At 41.0% G+C, this 20,963-nt stretch overlaps 1 protein-coding gene across 2 annotated transcripts in view; it reads right to left on the bottom strand.

Moving 5' to 3' along the window:
• SORCS3 (sortilin related VPS10 domain containing receptor 3) overlaps positions 1 to 20,963 on the bottom strand; it is a 633,396-nt gene that overhangs the window by 80,929 nt on the left and 531,504 nt on the right. For both annotated transcript variants that reach the window (XM_027597074.2, XM_035724341.1), the window contains exons 11-13: positions 20,577 to 20,679; positions 14,831 to 14,907; positions 11,634 to 11,725 (exon numbers count right to left, since the gene is read on the bottom strand). In XM_027597074.2, the coding sequence (XP_027452875.1) occupies positions 11,634 to 11,725; positions 14,831 to 14,907; positions 20,577 to 20,679 (272 nt within the window). The remainder of the gene's footprint in view (positions 1 to 11,633; positions 11,726 to 14,830; positions 14,908 to 20,576; positions 20,680 to 20,963) is intronic.

Genomic DNA, 20,963 nt, shown 5'->3' with positions numbered 1-20,963 from the left:
AAATTAATTCTTAATTTCTTCCCTGACTCCATAACTCAGGATTCTCTGAGTTCAACTGAAGGAACTCTGTAGGCTTCTCCTCTTATAATGCTGAGTGATGACTTCTTAATGGACTCTAAATCCACCAATTCAAAACTATAATCTTGGGAGTTCACTGGTCATGTATGTCTGGTTTGCTGAATGACTCCTTAACACCACCCATACATCTTTATTATAATGTTTCTTACCTGATATTTAATAAATATAGGTCTGATTTTTCCACTGAACTGTGAGTTTTTTGAGGTCAAAGGCCATACTATTCATTTTTGCATTCCTAGTACCTAGCAGAAAAATGGGCATCTAGTTGGCACTATTTAATGTTAAATGAATAAATTAACAAAAGAAATAAAGAATGATTTACCACACTCTTCTAATCCATCCATTTTTTTTGAAGCATGCTTTATGCTGGCATCCATGAACTGGATGCAGGAGTCCCTCTGCCCATTACTAGTCAACCTACTCAGTCCATTCTCTACGTATTTACTTCTTTGTCTCTCTTACCCTCTCTGGCTCTTTCTCTTTGTCTTATACTTTCTTAACATTTTTTTTTTTAATTTGTGGTATACCTAAGTCTATCTTCACAAAAAAAAGGAAAGCAGACAGTCTGACATTACGTTTTTATGAGTTCATAAATTATCAGTGTCTGTCTTAACTTTTTAAAAACAATTTTATTGAGTTATTTTTGACATGTAAAAATTGTATGTATTTACAGTGTACAACTTGATATTTTGATATATGTATACATTGTGAAAAGACTGCCACAATCAAGCCGGTCTTGATCAAACAGGGGTGGCAGGGTGGGGGCAGGAGGGAGAAATGAAGACACGTTGGTCAAAGGGTTTAAAGTTGCAGTTATGCAAGAGGGGTGAATCCAGTGGATCTAATGTACATGATGATGACAGTTAACAATATTGTCTTGACTTTTAAGAACTTGGTCATTTCACACTTTTTTTTTTTTTTTAATAGGATGAAGGTTACATAACCACCAAGTTGACCTAGAGAATGTTGGGCAGATCTGAATGGCTTTTCTTGAAAATGAGTTTCTTATTTCAAAATGGAAAACAATTGAGAATGGACTTCACCTTTCTTAACATGGATCTGCTTGGTTCTTAAAATAATCATAGTTGTTTTCGAGTATGCTGTGGCCACTAACTATTTAACTAGGAGAGAAGTCTAGGAGATAAGAAATCATTTGTTTGGTTTTCTGTTTGGGCGACTAGGATAAACTGATTATTGTATTGATAGGAAGAAGCCAAAGTGAGCTGATGACCTCTGTCCTTCTCAGAATTTCCTGACCACTGAAGGTCATTATTAACACTAGCACAGTAAATAGCAGTGGGTGCTACCAGCATCCCAGGGAAGGAGGAGGCTTCATGCCACTGCCATTGAGAACAAGGCAGAAGACAGTCATTGTTACTATGTACAATATGAAGACAAAATACCACAGAGTAGACAAGGAGGGGCCATCACAGCCTTCTAGCTCTGAGATGGAGGTGTCAAGGAAAAGCCAAGCCCAAGTTGGAAAGAAAAAGTGGGAGATAAGAGGCCTATTGTATGAACTGATTTCATATAGAAGGGGAAGAAGCATGAGTTAGAAGGAAGAATGAGATCAGAAGAAAAACTAAGAAATGCCAAAACCCAGGTGGGAAAGCTAGCATATACAATAACTGAAGTCCAAGGAAGCCATTATAATCCATGCTTATAAGCATAAGGAAGGGGACAGCTCTACAGAGCCAGGGCGAGGAACAGATCCCGCAGTTTTCATTTATGGTCAACGTACCACTTGGAAGCTCAGGACTGTGCCATGCAGGTGACTTTAAGAGATTAGTAATTTCTAACACATGACGATTGTGAGCTGAGGTAATTATTAAAAACCAAACAAAATAAAACTCTCTAAACAAACTCCCAAAAATAGGACATGAGAAAATTTAATCTCTTAGGTATCAGAAATTTGGGTCTGGACGGCCTGCCATTTGTGAGAGCTAGTCTTTTTTGATTGCTAGGAGTTTTCCTTAATGCTCTGAAGTAACAATAGTGAATGGTTTCCCCAAGGGATGCACCTTCTTTCCCCCACTCAGTTCAGTAGCTCCTTCATGGTCAAGACAAAGGAATTGGGAACTCTTTATTAGGTCCACAGCTGAAAGTGAAATTGGTAGGAATGTCACTACTCAGAGAGATAGATGTAAATGAAGTTCCAACAGACCTCCAAGTAGTGGCAAGACAGGACTATAAGATCAAAATAAAATAAATTTCCTTGGTCAAATATTTATTAACACCTCTTATGTGCCTGGTCTGGCAGTGGCCTCTGTTCAAAGGATCTAGTGGTGAACAGGAAAGGGAAGGCCCTAGCTTAAGTAGAATTTACATTCTAACTTGAGAAGGCAAACGATATTCAGACAAATGGGTTGAAAAATATGAGTTGTAAAAAAAATCTGAGTTATAAATACTTGTCATGAAGACAGTTAAAACAGAGTGATGTGATAGAGGATGACTGCATAGCTACTTTGTACTGAAAATCTAAGAAAGTCCTCTTTTAAGAGGTGACATTTAAACTATGCAAAGACCCAGGTGAGAGCCATTTCCAACAGAGGGCAGATCTAGTGTGAAAGGAAGGTGCTGTGTGGGAAGGACAGAAAGACAGTCAGTGGCCTTAGGTTAGTGGGGAAATAGATTAGTAGAAGGAAATGGAATAAAAAATAAGGCCAGGAAGACCATGAAGGACCTTATTTCCAGCTGAAATGAGAGAAATAGGATTTGATTTAAACCTTAAAACATAATTTTCATTTCTTTATAGTGAATGGATTGTCAGGACTCAACATGGATACAAGGAGATGAACTAGGGGAAAGAGAAACAATTTTAAGAGACCATGTAAGAAAAGTGGTCTGGATCAACATTACAGTAGTCTAGAAAGAAAGAGACGGAAAGGATATTTTTAGAGGTGAAATCAATAGGATTTGGTGATAGAATGTATACAGGTTGCTTGAGCAAAAGAAAGAAATCAGGGACAACATAGATTTTTACAGTTAAGCAGTTGAGATCGGGAAATGGGAAGAACAGGAGAAGCAAAGCTTTCTGCTTGTTTCTGTTTGGTTCACTTCAAGGTTTAGATGCTTTTTGGACTTCCATGTTGTGATGTACTGTCAAGGAGACCTTTGGATGGATGGATCCAAATTTCCAGGAAGTAATCAAAGTTGGGAATATAGATCTGGAAGTCACTTTTAAGGTAGGACTAACTTAAAGCAGAATGTTTAATAAGAAAGAAAAAAAAAAGCCCCACAGCCAGAGAAAGGAAAACAGTAACTAATGATAAGCTCAAACTGAAAACAACTAGGGTCACTGTCAATCATAAGTGTGTTCTAGAAATGACACTATTGTGAGAGGTGATGAAGCCACTGTGAGTCTAGTATGTGTTCACAGATAGATAACGTGAATAATAGAAGAAATTATCCTACTAAATCCTAAATACTAGGTTTAGTTACAATCCTTGTAGAGAAACTGACAATCAATGTGATTAAAGTTAAAAAACAGGTTGTTCTAGAAACAGGTTATATGAATTGAAGATAGCTTAGGGAAAAGAAGAATAGAGCTGAATTCATTACCTTGCCTTTTAATTTTTTTGGTAAGAAAGCTGTAGTTAAACAAATAAAAACAAACCTATTTGTTGACTACTGAAAAGGGGAAATGTCTGTGAAAGAAATCAGTCATTGGATGCATAAAAATATTAATTAAAAATACAGATAAAATAAAGGAGAAAATATTTCCATTCTCATAACTATTCCAAAGAGAACAAATATTTTTGCACAAGAATTTAAGCTCCCAAGTATTTTGTCTTGTTCACTTTTACAACCCAGCCCTTAAACGAATGCTGGATAGATAGTATATGCTCAATGAATGTGTGAGGAATGAATGCATAAATGCATAAAATCTGTTCTCAGTTGCATCTCTGATCATTTTCCAGAACTTAGAAAGGGTAGACAAAGAAATCTCTTGAGGTCCTTTCTAGCTCTATGATTCTAAATATCATGTGCAATTCTGGATCAGACTTATTCAGCATAGCTCTGGGCAGCAGAACAGATACTAATGGACATTAATTATAAGTAGATTCACTACTGCTCAGCATAAAAACAATCTTTTAACAGCTAAAGCCATTATACAAGATGGGAACTCTGTCTTGGGTATATGTGAGTTGTTCAGCTCTGTGGCATTGTGGTGAAGTAGGGTGATCCTCTGGGGTGTCAGAGAGGTATCTGCCACACTAGGTGTGAACCCAAACTACGTATTCTCTAAAACCCTTCCTTATTCTAGCATCTATGACTTTATGATATTGAGATGAGATCCACTAAAAGGAACAGAATCTTCCAAGAATAACCAAGTCCTCCCCAGAATCTCTAGCACAGAAATAGTGCTATAATGGTCATTGAGAATCAGTGTTCCTCCCTTTGGTCAGTTGCATCACTCTTGATCACAAACACATGAGGAGGTGGCAGTTTAGCGACCGGGAAGTTCTTCACAATAACATGTGCACTTTCGTTTTTCAGAAGAGCTTATTGGTTAGGACTATTGTTTGCATGGCAATGTGCCTCTGGACAAGACACCAGCGCTCACAACCATTTATAGAAAAACAAAGGAACACAAAGGGCCAGGTGATGTTTCGTTTCCTGTTTCCAAGAACATCCTATTGGAAGGAGACACTGACAGCTTGTCAGGGCTAAGCAAACAGTAGGACCCCCGTCTACCTGCCAATTAGTAGCTCTGTCTATTGCAAGTTTTTATTAGAGCACTGCCTTCCATAGGGCGCCATTATTCATTTCACCCTAATGCATCCATGGTCTGAAGAAAATACTGGATGGAGGGCTTACCTGAAACAGCACTTAGGTTCTAATCTCTATGTATCCAAACGTACACGGTCACAAACAGATGGGTTCATTTGTATGCTGTTTTGTCTTCATGCATATCTAGCTACCTATCATTTCAATTTATGGGAAACAGCATGCCTTATTAGTCTAGCTAACATTTCCTCAGCTTTTCAATTATGACTCCTCTTTTCTCTGAAAGGCAATATAGCTATTATTTAAATTTGAGAACCACCCTACCCTTGTGTAAGAGTGGGTCGGCTGGTGTTGGGTTTTTTTCCTATGCAAATATATATACATCTGTGTACAAAATAACATCAGTTTGAGGCCTACACAGAAAATAGCAATGAACGGATAACTTTTCTTTCATTTAAAATGAGCTATTTGTTTACCTTGAAGGTTGTGACTTAATTAGAAGCCACTGGTGATGAAGAAACTGCTTAAGTTTCACAAGCTTGCAATTCATAAGCATGAGACAAAAATCAGTCAAGAATCTCATAAAGAAACAGTGGTGATAATGGTATAGTCAAGTCCTTCCAAAACACTCACTTAGCCTTTGAAAGAGAAGTGCAAAGGAGAATTCTTGAATGGGTTATTTCTTGTTGTGCTCTGACACACGTCCTCAAGGGCTGCCATTTAACCAGTGCAGAGATTTACAGAGAATGGCATTCACAGGTAGGCAAGTAAGCAGAAATCATGGGTGCTGTTCAAGTTCAAGGAAACATGTGTAGCATTTATGACAAATGGTTGTGTCGACATCCTTTAAATGGAGAAAATTCTATCTCAAAAGCTTAGTGTGAAAAATCATGTTTAATACTTTGTGAGTTGGAGTAGGCAAACACAGGGAGGGTGGTATTATCATTATTATAAGAGGAAGTTGAATGGGAATGCAGCTATTTTCTTTCTGAGTTTTGCAAACATTTTCTACCAACAAAAGAGATATTTCATGGAGCAAGGGAAAATGCAAACTTTGTACTGGTAACTTTGAGAGGCACGATTTTATCCTACTTACATATCCCTGAGAGAATATTAAACAATTTTTCCAGCTTGGAAAAGGTTTCCATCCAAAACCTTGGATGGTTTCCCTCCAGAAATTCCCAAATGCTCCTTTGGGAAGTGATCAGGTCTTGGGTGAGAAACCACTGCAGAACAGACTGAATGGTCAGATGTGAGGATGGAAGATGAACCAAAATCAAAACTCTCTAGTCCCTTCGTTCCACACCAGATATACTCACTTCTCCTATCCCCAAAAGGAAATAACGCCACCAAATTCCTCTTTTCCTTAGAACAAGGAAACTTTTGTGCAAAAGGCTCTAGAAATCAACCACTACCAACAACAAGACAGAAGAGAGACAAATCAAGGAGTCTATCCCATTTACAATTGCACCCAAAACCATTAGATACCTAGGAATAAATCTAACCAAAGAGGCAAAGGATCTGTACTCAGAAAACTATAAAATACTCAGGAAAGAAATTGAAGAAGACACAAAGAAATGGAAAAACGTTCCATGCTCATGGATTGGGAGAATCAACATTGTGAAGATGTCAATGTTACCTAGAGCAATCTACACATTCAATGCAATCCCCATCAAAATACCATCCACTTTTTTCAAAGAAATGGAACAAATAATCCTAAAATTTGTATGGAACCAGAAGAGACCCAGAATAGCCAGAGGAATACTGAAAAAGAAAAGCAAAGCCGGCGGCATCACAATTCCGGACTTCCAGCTCTATTACAAAGCTGTCATCATCAAGACAGTATGGTACTGGCACAAAAACAGACACATAGATCAATGGAACAGAATTGAGAGCCCAGAAATGGACCCTCAACTCTATGGTCAACTTATTTTTGACAAAGCAGGAAAGAATGTCCAATGGCAAAAAGACAGTCTCTTCAACAAATGGTGTTGGGAAAATTGGACAGCCACATGCAGAAGAATGAAACTGGACCATTTCCTTACACCACACACAAAAATAGACTCCAAATGGTTGAAAGACCTAAACGTGAGACAGGAGTCCATCCAAATCCTAAAGGAGAACACAGGTAGCAACCTTTTCGACCTTAGCCGCAGCAACTTCTTCCTAGAAACATCGCCAAAGGCACGGGAAGCCAGGGCAAAAATGAACTATTGGGATTTCATCAAGATAAAAAGCTTCTGCACAGCAAAAGAAACAGTCCACAAAACCAAAAGACAACCGACAGAATGGGAGAAAATATTTGCAAATGACATATCAGATAAAGGGCTAGTATCCAAAATCTATAAAGAACTTATCAAACTCAACACCCAAAGAACAAATAATCCAATCAAGAAATGGGCAGAAGACATGAACAGACATTTCTCCAAAGAAGACATCCAAATGGCCAACAGGCACATGAAAAAGTGCTCAACATCGCTTGGCATCAGGGAAATCCAAATCAAAACCTCAATGAGATACCACCTCACACCCGTCAGAATGGCTAAAATTAACAAGTCAGGGAACGACAGATGTTGGCGGGGATGTGGAGAAAGGGGAACCCTCCTACACTGTTGGTGGGAATGCAAGCTGGTGCAACCCCTCTGGAAAACAGTATGGAGGTTCCTCAAACAGTTGAAATTAGAGCTACCGTTCGATCCAGCAATTGCACTACTGGGTATTTATCACAAAGATACAAATGTAGGGACCCGAAGGGGTACGTGTACCCCAATGTTTATAGCAGCAATGTCCACCATAGCCAAACTGTGGAAAGAGCCAAGATGCCCATCGACAGACGAATGGATAAAGAAGATGTGGTTTATATACACAATGGAATATTATGCAGCCATCAAAAGGAATGAGATCTTGCCATTTGCAACGACGTGGATGGAACTGGAGGGTGTTATGCTGAGTGAAATAAGTCAATCAGAGAAAGACATGTATCACATGACCTCACTGATATGAGGAATTCTTAATCTCAGGAAAGAAACTGAGTGTTACTGGAGTGGTTGGGGGTGGGAGGGAGGGGGTGGCTGGGTGATAGACATTGGGGAGGGTATGTGCTATGGTGAGCGCTGTGAATTGTGCAAGACTGTTGAATCACAGATCTGTACTTCTGAAACAAATAATGCAACATATTTTGAGAAAAAAGAAAAAGAAGAAGATAACAGGAGAGGAAGAAAAGGGGAGTATGTCAGAGGGGGAGAGGAACCATGAGAGATGATGGACTCTGAAAAACAAACTGAGGGTTCTAGAGGGGAGGGGGGTAGGGGGATGGGTTAGCCTGGTGATGGGCATTGAGGAGGGCAAGTTCTGCATGGAGCACTGGGTGTTATGAACAAACAATGAATCATGGAACACTGCACCAAAAACTAATGATGTAATATATGGTGATTAACATAACAATAAAAAAAATCAAGTAGAAAAAAAAAAAAAAAAAAAAAAACAACATCTAAAAAAAAAAAAAAAAAAAAGAAATCAACCACTAAGTAAGTACTAAGTTCCTACCATAATGAAGGAGAAAGAGCAGGAGGGTGATGGTCAAGTGAGAGATGGGGTTGCCACCCCTTCTCTCAAGACTTAAGTGGAAGAAATCTGCTCAGCTATATCTGTCTGCAGGGCATTTACCGATTTTCTGATTGAGACCTCAACGGAAGTTCTTAGAACATCATGATGGAGCTAAAAAAAGTTTGCCTTTCTTGGTTAAGAAACAAATAAGCAACTGAACTTGTTTTAAGAGTTAAGTAATCCTCTCTGAGAGTACAAGTGCTCTTCAGTCCTCAGTAGACAAGTTCTTCCCTCCACAAGAAGGCAGGTCTTTGCAGTAGAGGGTATTATCTACGGGGTCAACCTGGCATTTAAGTTCTTCTGAGTCCTACCCACTCTACTTTCTCCCATTTTTTATTCTAATCAAATATATTTTCTGAACACTCCCTACTTTTCCTGAATCCCAGGCTTTGGTAACAGTTTCTCTTCCCTTGGCTTGCCTTTCATCAGTCCTCTGACACAGGGCATCCTTTTTTCAAGAATTAACTCTCATGTCAGCAGCTACATGAAGACCCCCTTACACACTAGGCAGGACTCCATCCTGTGCTAAGATCGCAGCAATACACATGGCCAGCATGCTTAAGCAGGCATTGCTTGGATTTCTGATGATATGTGGACTAAGCTCCTTATCTTGACTATGATCTCCCAGAGAGCTGGGGCCACATGATAAGCCTCTGTGTACTCATTAAAGTATCTGGAAAATTCAGTAAAAAGAGAAGAGCAGCCATAACAGAGGCCTATTTTAGTGCTGCCCGGTACTAGCTGTGTAGACTTGAGCAAAGAACTTAATATGTCTGCATTTCAATGCCATTATAAACATGTGATAAAGAGTACCCACATACATAGGGTTGTTAAAGAACTAACTTAGATAATTCGTGTAAAGGATTTAGAATGGTGCCTGGAATATAATTCCTCAAAAACTCCTATCATTAGTATTAAGTAATTTCATGCTTCTAATTTATCCAAAAAGTATATAATCAGTAGTAAAGGGATGATAAAGAATTACAATGGGAACTTGTACAAGCTCATTCTTGAGTTGGTAGAGTACTTTTCCTTACAAATGGCTCCACGCATCTTTTCAAAATTTAATCTCATAATCTCTCTGTATGAAGACAGAGTGGTAGATAAAACCACTGGACTTTATGTTACCTCAAGCTCTAAGAAACTGATGATATTTGACCAGTTTTGACCAACAAAAATGGCAAAATGATATGGTTTAACTTAATAACTGAGAGAAACCTTCTTAAGTCCTTGCCAGGGTGACTTAAGCTTGAATTTGGCACCTGGAAGTCCTGTATCTTTTACTGGTTACAATCTGATGCTTCCCAGTAAAACTCTGACTTTAAAAGGGTGAGTCTCCCAAAATCAAGCATCTGGGAGTTAAGCCAGAGTCCATCCTCCAGCTCATGGCTCATCCCAACAACTGTACTCTAGATAGCATACCCTTTACTGCCAAATTTTCACTCTCAAATATTCACTCTGCTGCATCTGAAGCCTGAAATTCTTCCCCTTCAGCATATAAACACACATGATACTTATTCATCCCCTGCCAAAAGCCAAAACAAACAACAGAATCATCATCATCATCATCATCATCAAAATATATTCTCACAAATCTTTCTCATCATCATCATCAAAATATATTCTCACAGATCTTTGTCCTCACTGGAGGGTCATGTATATACACACTCAACCTCATTCCATAATTGACTTTATTGAGAGTTATCTACACTGTCTCCACTTCACTCCATTGCTTATCATTCATTCATTCATTCATCATTCATTTCATTCATAAATCTACTGTAATCTACCTTTCAATCCCACTTCTCTTTTGAATCTGCTCTGATACAGATCACCAATGACCTCCTTTACTCCTCTATATTGCTTAATCTTAGATTGTTTTTCATTCCATAACTAATTTGGTCTGATTATAGAATTTGGTGCTATTGATCACCCCTTTCTTCAGCATCCATGAAAACATTTCTCCTGGGGCGCCTGGGTGGCTCAGTCGTTAAATGGCTGCCTTCGGCTCAGCTCATGATCTCGGGGTCCTGGGATCAAGCCCCGCATCGGGCTCCCTGCTCAGCAGGAAGGCTACTTCTCTCTCTCCCACTCACCCTGCTTGTGTTCCCTCTCTCGCTGTGTCTATCTCTGTCCAATAAATAAAATCTTTTTTATTATGTTATGTTAGTCACCATACAATACATCATTAGTTTTTGATATGGTGATCCACTGTTTTCATATAACACCCAGTGCTCCATGCAGTACGTGCCCTCCTTAATACCCATCACCAGGCTAACCCATCCCCCCACCCCCCTCCCCTCTAAAACCCTGTTTGTTTCTCAGAGTCCATAGTCTCTCATGGTTCATCTCCCCCTCTGATTTCCCCCCCTTCATTTTTCCCTTCCTTCTCCTAATGTCCTCCATGCCATTCCTTATGTTCCACAAGTAAGTGAAACCCTATGATAATTGACTTTTGCTGCTTGACTTATTTCACTTAGCATAATCTCCTCCAGTCCCATCCATGTTGATATAAAAGTTGGGTATTCATCCTTTCTGATGCATAAAATCTTAAAAAAAAAAAAAAGAAAAATTTCTCCTGTGTTTTTATTGTTTTGTCTACTTCTTGGTCTGTTCCATAATTTATTTTCTGCTCTGTGTGTTGGTATTTAACAGTGTTCTGCAGGAATCCCTGGTTTCTCCTTGTTGTACCCACTCTTCTGAGGCATTGGGACCACTGCCACGGCTTCACCTACCATCTAATGGCTAATGTGTCCAAATCTAGAGTGTCAGCCCAGACCTCTGTCCTGACCATCAGATGAATATATCTGAAAAATCATCATCTCTGCTTAAATATTCACAGACATTTAAACTCAAATTATCTAGAACTGAAATTTGTATCTACTACATGAACCTAACATTCTTCTTGTGGCAATTTCCATTTCCTGTATTTTGGATTCTTAATCTTGTCTGCTTGAACTCACAGGTCCTTCCTGGTCTTTTCTGCTTATCTGAGCCCCCATTCCTACCGCCCTGTTCTAATCATCATACTTCCCCATCTAAATTTCTGGCCTACCAGAGGGTTAGATGATGGGATGTGTAATAAATGGATGTATAGATGAATAAATGGAAGAGGAAATGGGTAAATGGGTATAAAGTCATACAGAAAAACTTGTCCCAACACTTTCCACTAAAAAAAAAAAAAATTGCTTATTAATAGGGTAGGGAGCTGTCCTTACCACAAATGTCTGACTGGTAGAGGTGTGTGTTTCATGGCCACGAGGGCGCCACCCCAGTCTAGGAACCAGACATTGTACTCTTCATCAAAGATCTGGAACAACAACAACAACAACAACAACAACAATCTTAGCAACACCTTACATTTGCATAGTGCTTACAGTTTACAAAGTCTTTCACAAATATTGTTTCATCTAGGTTCTGAGCCTTCCAACAACCCTATCAGGTAGTTTGGCAAATACTATTATCCCCACTTAATAGATGAGGACATGGGCTTTGGAGAGAACAAATAATTCTCCCAAAGCCAGTCAAATGGTATTTCCAGGGCTCCCTCCACTAGTACTGTGAACCAGTGTGCTACAAGAAGTTGAGACAAGATGCTCAGCCAGATAACCCAAAGGAAAAATATGACTTCAAAAATGCTTCCCCACCTTGGCATCCGAGTAAGTTACTACTCAGCTCTCTCTTCTTTCTCATCTATGCAGATTTTTGCTAATTTATAAATGGTCTGTATCTTAGAGTGTTGTTCATAAACTGTCTAGGAATGTAAAGACAATTTCTCTAGACATTATGGTATACATGATGACTGAGTTCTTAGACTGAGCCACCATCTCCTAGGTTTCCATGCAAGCTGGATGAAGGCCTAAGTTGGGCCCTTGCAGATCTTTACTCTGAATGTGCATTGGAACACAGTGCTTCCAGGGATCCAGAGTTATTCATTCTTTGATTCATCCCTTTGTCCATTACCTATCCATCTGTCCACTCATTCATTCATGCATTCAGTGATCCATTCATCCATCTAGCCATACGCATTTCCTAAGCACCTATTATGATGCCAGGCTCTGAGCTATGAGAACTTCAGAGGTGATCCCACATGTATCAGTGCTTCTATTATATATAACTATTGTATCTCCAACCTGAAACAGGAAAAAAACATTTCTGCAGCTGAAAACCAACCTCCTACTTTAGATCTTCTGGAAGAAAGTGGAATTGGACAATTCCTGTAGCTCTTAACCACTACTGGTGGTTCTTACAGCCTAGATGGAGAGGTTGGGATGGTGGATTAAGTGAACCATAGTAGAAAAGGTAGGGGAGGTATAAACATATTCAAAAGGGAGGGAACAGGAGGAATGGGGTCTCCTGTACATATGCCCCAGGGAACACCATAGAGAAAAAGTAAATGGATTCTCAGGCCTAACCTCTCAGTTGGTTTCCTTTCTCACATTTGCCTTTTAAGGAAATAAAAATATCCACACTAATGGTAGTCTCAATGCAAAAAGGACCTCAGGGTGATTCATTTCTCTAACAGATAGAAATGGACTCTGGGCCTATAGTGCCAGTGTTTTCTCTCCAGAGCTCAAAGGTAGGCTCTGTGCTAAGCCACATAATGGAGAGGCTGGATTGAAGTCCGAGGATGAGGGGTACAAGATACTTGGCATGGGGGAGAGAGAGACACCATTATCTTTTCACTTTCTTCTCTATCACTCTGGCCACTGCTAACAATTGCCCTGTCCAACACTGGAGTGGAAACTGGAATCCTTAGCTATTTGGAAAAAGAAAAAGAAAACCAAAGTAGTAACAACACAAGGAAGGAATGTTGCAGTAGTCACCCGGCCAGGTGAGCTATTTCTTGAGTTGGAGGGACAATGGTTTGTTGCTAGGAGTTTCTGTACCAGAAGAGTTGAAGTTCTAGTTTCCATCCTCATTTGACACTTAAATGAGATTATCTTTTATTCTGAAGATATGTTCTGAATTATGTGTCTGCTTCTCATCTGCCTAATTATGGCCTTGTGGGTAGGAACCTTAACTTATTCTTTGTTGTATGCCTTATAGTACTTAATTAAAATAGCTGGTTGCATCTGGTGGGTTCTTGGTAAATTTTTCTTTTGATGGTGGTAGTGGTGACAGTGGTGGCAATGGGGGTGGTGATGGTGATGTTGGTGATGGTGATGACAGCTTCATATAGGGATCCAAGTTGGAACTTTTCCAACTAGATTGCAGATGGTGGCTGCACCTACATCAAGATGTTCAGTGTTCCTCTTTCATCTTCCTCAGGTGAAAACCTTTCACCTTTAAGACTTAGTAAAATGTCAACTCTTCTTGTGAAATCTTTCCCAGTTTCTCCCAGTAGAAGTAATTCTTCCCTTTGCTCTGCAGGCTAAAAATGCTACTAAAATATATTCAGGGGCACCTGGGTGGCTCAGTTAAATGCCTGACTCTTGATTCCATCTCAGGTCACGATCTCAGGGTCCTGAGATCAAGCCCCATGTAAGATTCTCTTACAATTCTTAAGATTCTCTCCCTCTCCCTTCTGCTCTTCCCCACTGCTCATGGGCGCTTTCTCTCTCTCTTAAAAAAAAAAAAAATCACTCTAAACTACAGTTAGTTATTTATGAAGCTGTTTTCTCTACTTAATTTTGAACTCCTTGAGGAAAAGGACTCCAAAATATTCAACTGCCTCCTCAGGTTTGTACTTGACACCTACTGACATTGTATTAATCTGTGTTGTTCAATACAGTGGCCACATGAGACAATTTAAATTTAAATTGATTAAAACAAAATAAAAAATTCAGTTCCTCTGTCACACTAGCCACATTTCAAGTATTCAATAGACACATGGGATGGCACAGACAGAGAACATTTCCATCTTTGCAGAAAGTTCTATTGGACAGTGTGCTACAAATGTTTGTAAAATTGAATTAATTTTTCATGTCGTGATGTATCTATTAAGGTGCTTCTTCTTACTTAAGGCTGGGCCTACATAATACTTAACCCACCAGAGACTTCCACAGCTTTGTGTTTTTAGTATTCTAACCTGCTCATCTTGTAGATAAAGAAACAGATCCAGCAAGGTAAAGAGACCTATCTGCCCAGATCCCATGGCACATTAATGATAGGAAAAGGTTCATCAGTTGTATCCCCAGAAACCAGCACAGTACTTAGCATCCAGTGGCTGTCCCATACTTACTGCTGAATGAAAGAATGGAAAAAATGGGAAAACTCTGGTTCTTCCTATTTCTCACCCAATGCTTCCATTTTACCCTGCTGCTCATCTGTCAGCCAAAATGGACCAAACTGAACAGTTGTTTCCACATTTTTTTTGCAACCACACTCATACTGAGCCTGAGAATCTACAGGAAAAAGAGAGGGTAGAAATTGCCCTAAATGCCTCTTCCCTGTCCCCGATTCTCCCAGTTACCTGTCTCCATGTGTTGCCCCCATCAGAAGAGATGAACACACCAATATCAGTATATGAGAGCTCCGGGCCAATGTTGCCTGAAACATAAGCAGATCATTTATAATTGTTTGCAGATTTGGGACTGGGGGGAAGGCGGCAGAGAGTAAAGTTTTCCAAGTTATGTTTAAAGTTGATGTGGAGTGCCTGGTTGGCTCACTCAGAAGAGCATGTGACTCTTGATCTCAGGGTCATGAGTTTGAGCCCCCCATTGGGTGCAGAGATTACTAAAAACAATGATTAATTAATTTTTAAAAATTCCTTTAAAATAAATAAAAATAAAGTTGATGTGTATAGTGCTTTCTTGGTATCATATCAAAAACCCAGCAAGAAGAAAAAAACAACACGGGAACCAAAGTAAATAATATGACAGGAATGCATCTTTAAATGGTAAGAATCAAAGACTCGATATTAATGAGCTTGGATCTCTTGAACTATTCATGCTGTTACCAACAGTCTCTTAAAATTGATCATGATAGGTGCTCCTGAAGGTGGCAAAGAGTGGAACAGTAGACATCCGTGCAGAAGCTGGGCCTAAGGACAACTTCCTCCTCATGTATAATTGTAGCCTAAGGAAAACCGGTATGTGTGTGTCCATGTGTATACATGTGAGTGTGCCTCCAACTTAAACGTGTCCACTTGTCCCTTGTATGCCAAGCAGTTGAATGACCCAATAATATAGACTATGTAACCAAGTTTACAGGGTGCCCAGAATAAAATGATCGTACTCAGCAGATCATGGCTATCAAGTAGGGCAGGAAAAGAAGGCATCTGGTTTGTGCCACTCTTAACTGCCTCCATCCCAACACCCCTTCATTCTTTCTTTCCCATTCTTTTTCTTCCCCTTGCAGTTATGTTCATTAAAAAAGGCAGTGATCAAGATTTTCTAGTCTACCTATGTTGCCCAAGGATCCCCAATGGGCACCCCCCACCTCAGAGCCCAGAACAGTGCCCCAAATGCAGTAGTTAATCGCTCAATAAATAATTGTGGAATGGATGAATGAGTCAACAAATGATTAAACCATGTTCCAATGTTGATGTGCTTTTGGGAAGGTATCAAGAATCAGGAAAGTACCCTAAAGATGTAAGAATTTATCATTTTGGCTGATATTTTTTTCTTTAAAAATAGCAGGGAGGGAACGTTAGCTCCCACACATCTGTAGCCTAAATAAGAGCACAATAAAAATGCAATAATGAAAATGTTAATTGAGCTCCTGACATTTAATGCTTCAAAATGAGAAATTAAAGCCAGGCTACAGCTTGTCAAACTCCCATCAGCACCAGGGAGTACATAGCTAGCCAACTTGTTTTGACACTCAGGCTTCCAAAAATAACCCTGGGGCTCACAGCTCAGGCAGTAGGTGCAAGAGGGGCAGGGAGAGGCACAGTGAGCAGCTCTGTGGAGATCTGCCTGGAATCTGGAATTCAACTCTCCAGATAGGGTTTGTGGAAGACAGAGATGAAGAAAGAAAAGAGGGATGGGACAGAGAATGTCAACTCCAATCATTTGGTGATGGTTGTCTGCTAAGAAGGATTCTGAAGCCAGAGATTTGGTTTCAAAAGAACAGAGCATGGTGATCAATCAGTCATGTCTACCAAGGTGGTTGAGAGCGAGAGACAGAGGCAGGAACAGAGTCACCCTTGACCTGGAATCTGCTGTCCCTGCTGTCATGGCTTCTTAGGATCTCTCTCATCATTTTGTACCCTCTGTAGGAGCTGGTTCTGTCAACTATCTAAGCCCCTCTTTCAAAGTTCCACCAGACTGATTTTGGAGGTGTTGTGGTGATGAGAATCCAAGGCTCATAAGCGAAGTCTGTTTTTGGAAATATCTTCGGTCAACTGAAAGGAGACCTGAAAGAAATGCTGCTGACCACAGGAACCAGAAAGTTTGTTCCCAGAGGAAGGGACAGAAAAGCTGTATCCAGGACAGTTGGCTCTTAGAACATGGGCAGTTCTTAAGTGGCCCCATGGGGAATCTCTGATAGGAGGAATTTGGGTTCTGGTGTCAGAGAAGGAAGACTTGAAGAAAATGCCTCACTGGCAAAGTGAAACCAGGAGGCTCCCCGAAGTGGTCTCTGGTCAGGTTGGAAGATGTAGCTATTCCCCACTGATGTTCCCCACTGAAGCGGTGCAATGGGAGAGAGGAAGGAGAGACACAGAGAGGGACACAGAGTTTCTCTCACCAATGGCTTAGCTGGTAAATCCTGGAGGTTCCACTGCCCTTTTTGGCAGCTTTAAACAACTTGTAAAAAACCATTTCCTCTCGGGGCTACCTTTCTTTGCTTCTTAGTTAAACACTTGTGCAAAAAAAAGAAAAAAAAACATAAAGAGATGGAGAGAATTCTGTAGTCCTCTGGAGTAAGAGATGCTTCTCTCACCAGCCCAGATGCCCGTTCAGAGGATGAAGGGCTCGGTGAAAAAGGAAGCAGACAGTGCACAATGCACTGCAGGGAGGGATGTGCCTCCATGGAGCTTCAGTTTCTAGGAAGCCTGGTACGGAGCCGGGGGTAGCGTGCAGCCAGCACATGAAGGGGCTCAGGACTAGCTCCAGCTGGACAGAAGAGAACTAAAGCCAGAGTGAGTGTCGGTGTGGGCCTGAGACCTCTTCCTATTCCTCCTCCATCACCTCCTCTGTAAACTGAGGAGAAGACTCATCACCGTTTCCACATGATAGAGCTGCCACGCAGTTGAAGCACAGAGAATGCTTTGCACACTGTAAGGCACCATGAAGACCGGAGGTCTTGACGCATAGGCTTGAAAGCACAGTGGTAAGAATATTTAGAACCCTGGTGTACCTGCTGGCTACAGGCAATTGTCAGACTCTCCAGACTGGAATTCCATCTGCCTTCTGAGACGGCTTCAACTGGAGTTAGAGATGGCTCCTGGTCTCCACGCAGCTCCCCTGAGACCCCACCTCAGAGTGAAGGGGAAGAGGCGGTGAGCAGCAGGAGTGGACAAGAGTGAGCCCAGGGTCACAGATACCCAGAGGCAGGTGAAATGACAGGATGTGCAAAAGGGCCCTGGAGAGACAGGCTCCATGCCAGCCACTGAAGACATCCTTGGCTGACTTCGTAATTATTTTCCTGACAGCGAACAACCTCCCAGGGATAGCGGACAAGCATGGTAAGGAGAAGCTGGGCATGAGGAGGCATGTGCCCATGACCCACGGCTGCCTTTCTGTCAGGATCTCTTCAGCTGTGTTACATCCCTCCCAATGTCACAGGGCCATTTGTATGGCAAGGAGCCATACAAAGTTATAAGTGTTACAAAGGGGGAGAGGAAAAGGCATTAGTAAATTCTGATATTCAGTTGATCCTTGAACAACATGAATTTGAACTGTGTGGGTCCACTTGTGATTTTTTTTCCCAGCAAATACAGTACAGCACTGTAAATGTGTTTTCTCTTCCTCATGATTTTCTTAGTAACATTTTTTTTCCTCTAGCCTATTTGATTGTAAGAATACAGTATACAGTACATATAACATATAAAATATGTGTTAATCGACAATTTATATTATTGGTAAGGCTTCTGGTCAACAGTAGGTTATTAGTAGTTAAGTTTCGGGGACTCAAATGTTATATGTGGATTTTCAACTATGTGGGGATCGGCACCCTTAAGCCCCATGTTGTTCAAGGGTCAAGTGTCTATGGACAAAAACCTTTCAAAAACAAATCTTTGGGGCGCCTGGGTGGCTCAGTTGGTTAAGCGACTGCCTTCAGCTCAGGTCATGATCCTGGAGTCCCGGGATCGAGCCCCGCGTCGGGCTCCCTGCTCAGTAGGGAGTCTGCTTCTCCCTCTCCCTCTGCCTCTCCTCCTTGCTCTTGCTCTCTCTCTCTCTCAAATAAATAAAATAAAATAAAATAAAAACACATCTTTAATGTGTCCATGTTTGTTAATTTATAAAAGCTTAACATGCAACTAATTTAGGGGCACACAATGGTCACAGGTAAAATCTACAACTAATCCCACCTCACTATGCTCTGAGCACTCTGCTGGATCTTGTGGACATACTCTTCTATCTCTAAGTTTTACAAACTCCCACAAGGTAGGAAAAAAAGAAACCTGTTTTAAAAATGGGGAAAACAAAGCCCAGTGGTTGAAGAACTAAGCCAAATTCACAGGGCTAGAGTCAGAGCTCAGCTTGGAAAGCAGGACACCAGGGTTCCTGAGTATATTCATTCAGTCAGCGTAGGTCTAGTGTATGCATATGATTTATGGATTCTGTTGAAGAAGATGTATAAATCACAGTCTTCTGATACATGAAGACCAGGGTTAAATTTCTGTAATATTACTGATGATAACAGCTAATGTGTATTGAGCATTCAATATGTCCCAGGCACTGTCCGAGCACCTTAAATCTAGTTCTTCATTTAATCCTTCAATTCTGTTATGTCAATACTGTCAACCCCACTTTGCCAATGAAAATACTGAAGTTCAGAGTGGTTAAGTCACATACGACAATGCCTGGCTATATAGTTGGCATATTAAATAATACTAACTTTTATTATTGATTACTGCTTTCTTTTCTTTCTTTCTTTTTTTTTTTTAATTACTATTTTCCATGTTGCTTCTATTCCAAGCCAGGGTGTCCAGCAGGCCTGGAGAAGAGGCAGAGAATGTTGCAGTCCCTGAGTTGGGAGGTCCAACCCACAAGGATTAGGGAGTGTGGGGATTACTCCCCAAGCCAGAATAGCAACACAGCCTGCCCTCATCTCTTGCTAACCTGGACTGAAGCCTGTCCTGACGCCAGTGGTGCTCCATACGGGGATTCAATCCCTATGGGGTTGAGAGAAATGGCCTAGAATGCTTGAGAACTACTCTCGCTGCAAATCTGATCCACGTGGTCAGTCACCGATGGTGTTTCAAAGTTCCTGCAGCTGGGGGCATGGAGAAGGAAGTCGTGTCTAGGAGAGCAGTGACCCAGGAGCCAGAGGTTCGGGTTGATGAGACAAGACAGAATGTGCCATCTCAGGAAATCACTGTGACTTTATCTGCTTTCATTAGAGAAAAGCCTAACACCAGAACTCTAACTTCGGAGATTAGAAGCCTGCCTTGCTTTATGCCATCAATGTATTCCTGAAAGGTACATGTAAATCAAACGCATGCTAATCAGAGCACATTCCCCAGAGATTTTCATTTTCATTGCAGAGTTGCTTTATCTTCATTTCCGATTGATGATCACTGGACAGTGGTTCCAACAATGCAACCTTAGGGGTTTTTTTGCCCTTTCCCCCAGGCTCTCAGCCAAGTGGTTAATCATGTGTAAACAAACCTTTACATGCACCAGAGACCTCCTGATTAAAAACAGCTCTGGGGTGAAAGCCTTTGCAAAGAATCCTCTGTGTAAAGAGAAAATTGCCCCAACTTATATTTGGTGAGCTAGCAAGTTCATATATCAAAGGTGTCTTAAAGTGAGAATTCCCTACGACAAACAAGCTTTCTGATCAGTTTACTTTGAGAGGAACTCTGGCCTCTTGCTAAGCACAGGGGACAGCTCTGTGACTGTGTGGGATGCGCAGTAACCTAGAAGTTACAAGTGTCTGGAGCTCTTTTCCTGGGTCACGAGACTGGCCCTGGGATTCCATGACCCTGCCTATTTTCTGGGGGGAGTGCCCATCACTTTCACCCAAATGTTCAAATGAGTCCAAAGAGGTGATAAATATTCCAGAAGCTGTCAGGGAGGAAGAAGCACAGGGAATGTCTTTCTTACCTGTAGCCACCACAAGTCCTGGGGCTGTCTCCTTGCTAGAAATTCTTCCTGAGGAATATGGATTTTCAGAGATCTGCAAGTGCAGGTGTAAGGAGCAGAAGGGCTAAAATGGAGAAGAAAACAGCTTCGTTCGGCAAACTTCTGACACACACCCCTGCCCCACCAGAGATGAGGCTTCCAGAAACAGTCTCACACTAAGATTTGGGCAGGAGACATTTCTGCCTGAGGCAGCTAGTATGCTCACATCAGAAGCTGCCCCCATCACAACTGTAGGCCTCCCCTCCCTTCCTCATACTTGCCCCATCCATCAAGGTCCAGTCCATGGTCAGCCTTAGGAAGCCTCCCTGACCATTCCTTCCCACAGAATGATCCTGACCTTCCCCTGTT

The sequence above is a fragment of the Zalophus californianus genome, chromosome 15, assembly GCF_009762305.2.
Source record: "Zalophus californianus isolate mZalCal1 chromosome 15, mZalCal1.pri.v2, whole genome shotgun sequence".
NCBI classification, from domain to species: Eukaryota; Metazoa; Chordata; class Mammalia; order Carnivora; family Otariidae; genus Zalophus; species Zalophus californianus.
The sequence above is the reverse complement of the archived record's forward strand: the minus strand, read 5'-3'. Positions and strand labels throughout refer to the sequence as shown.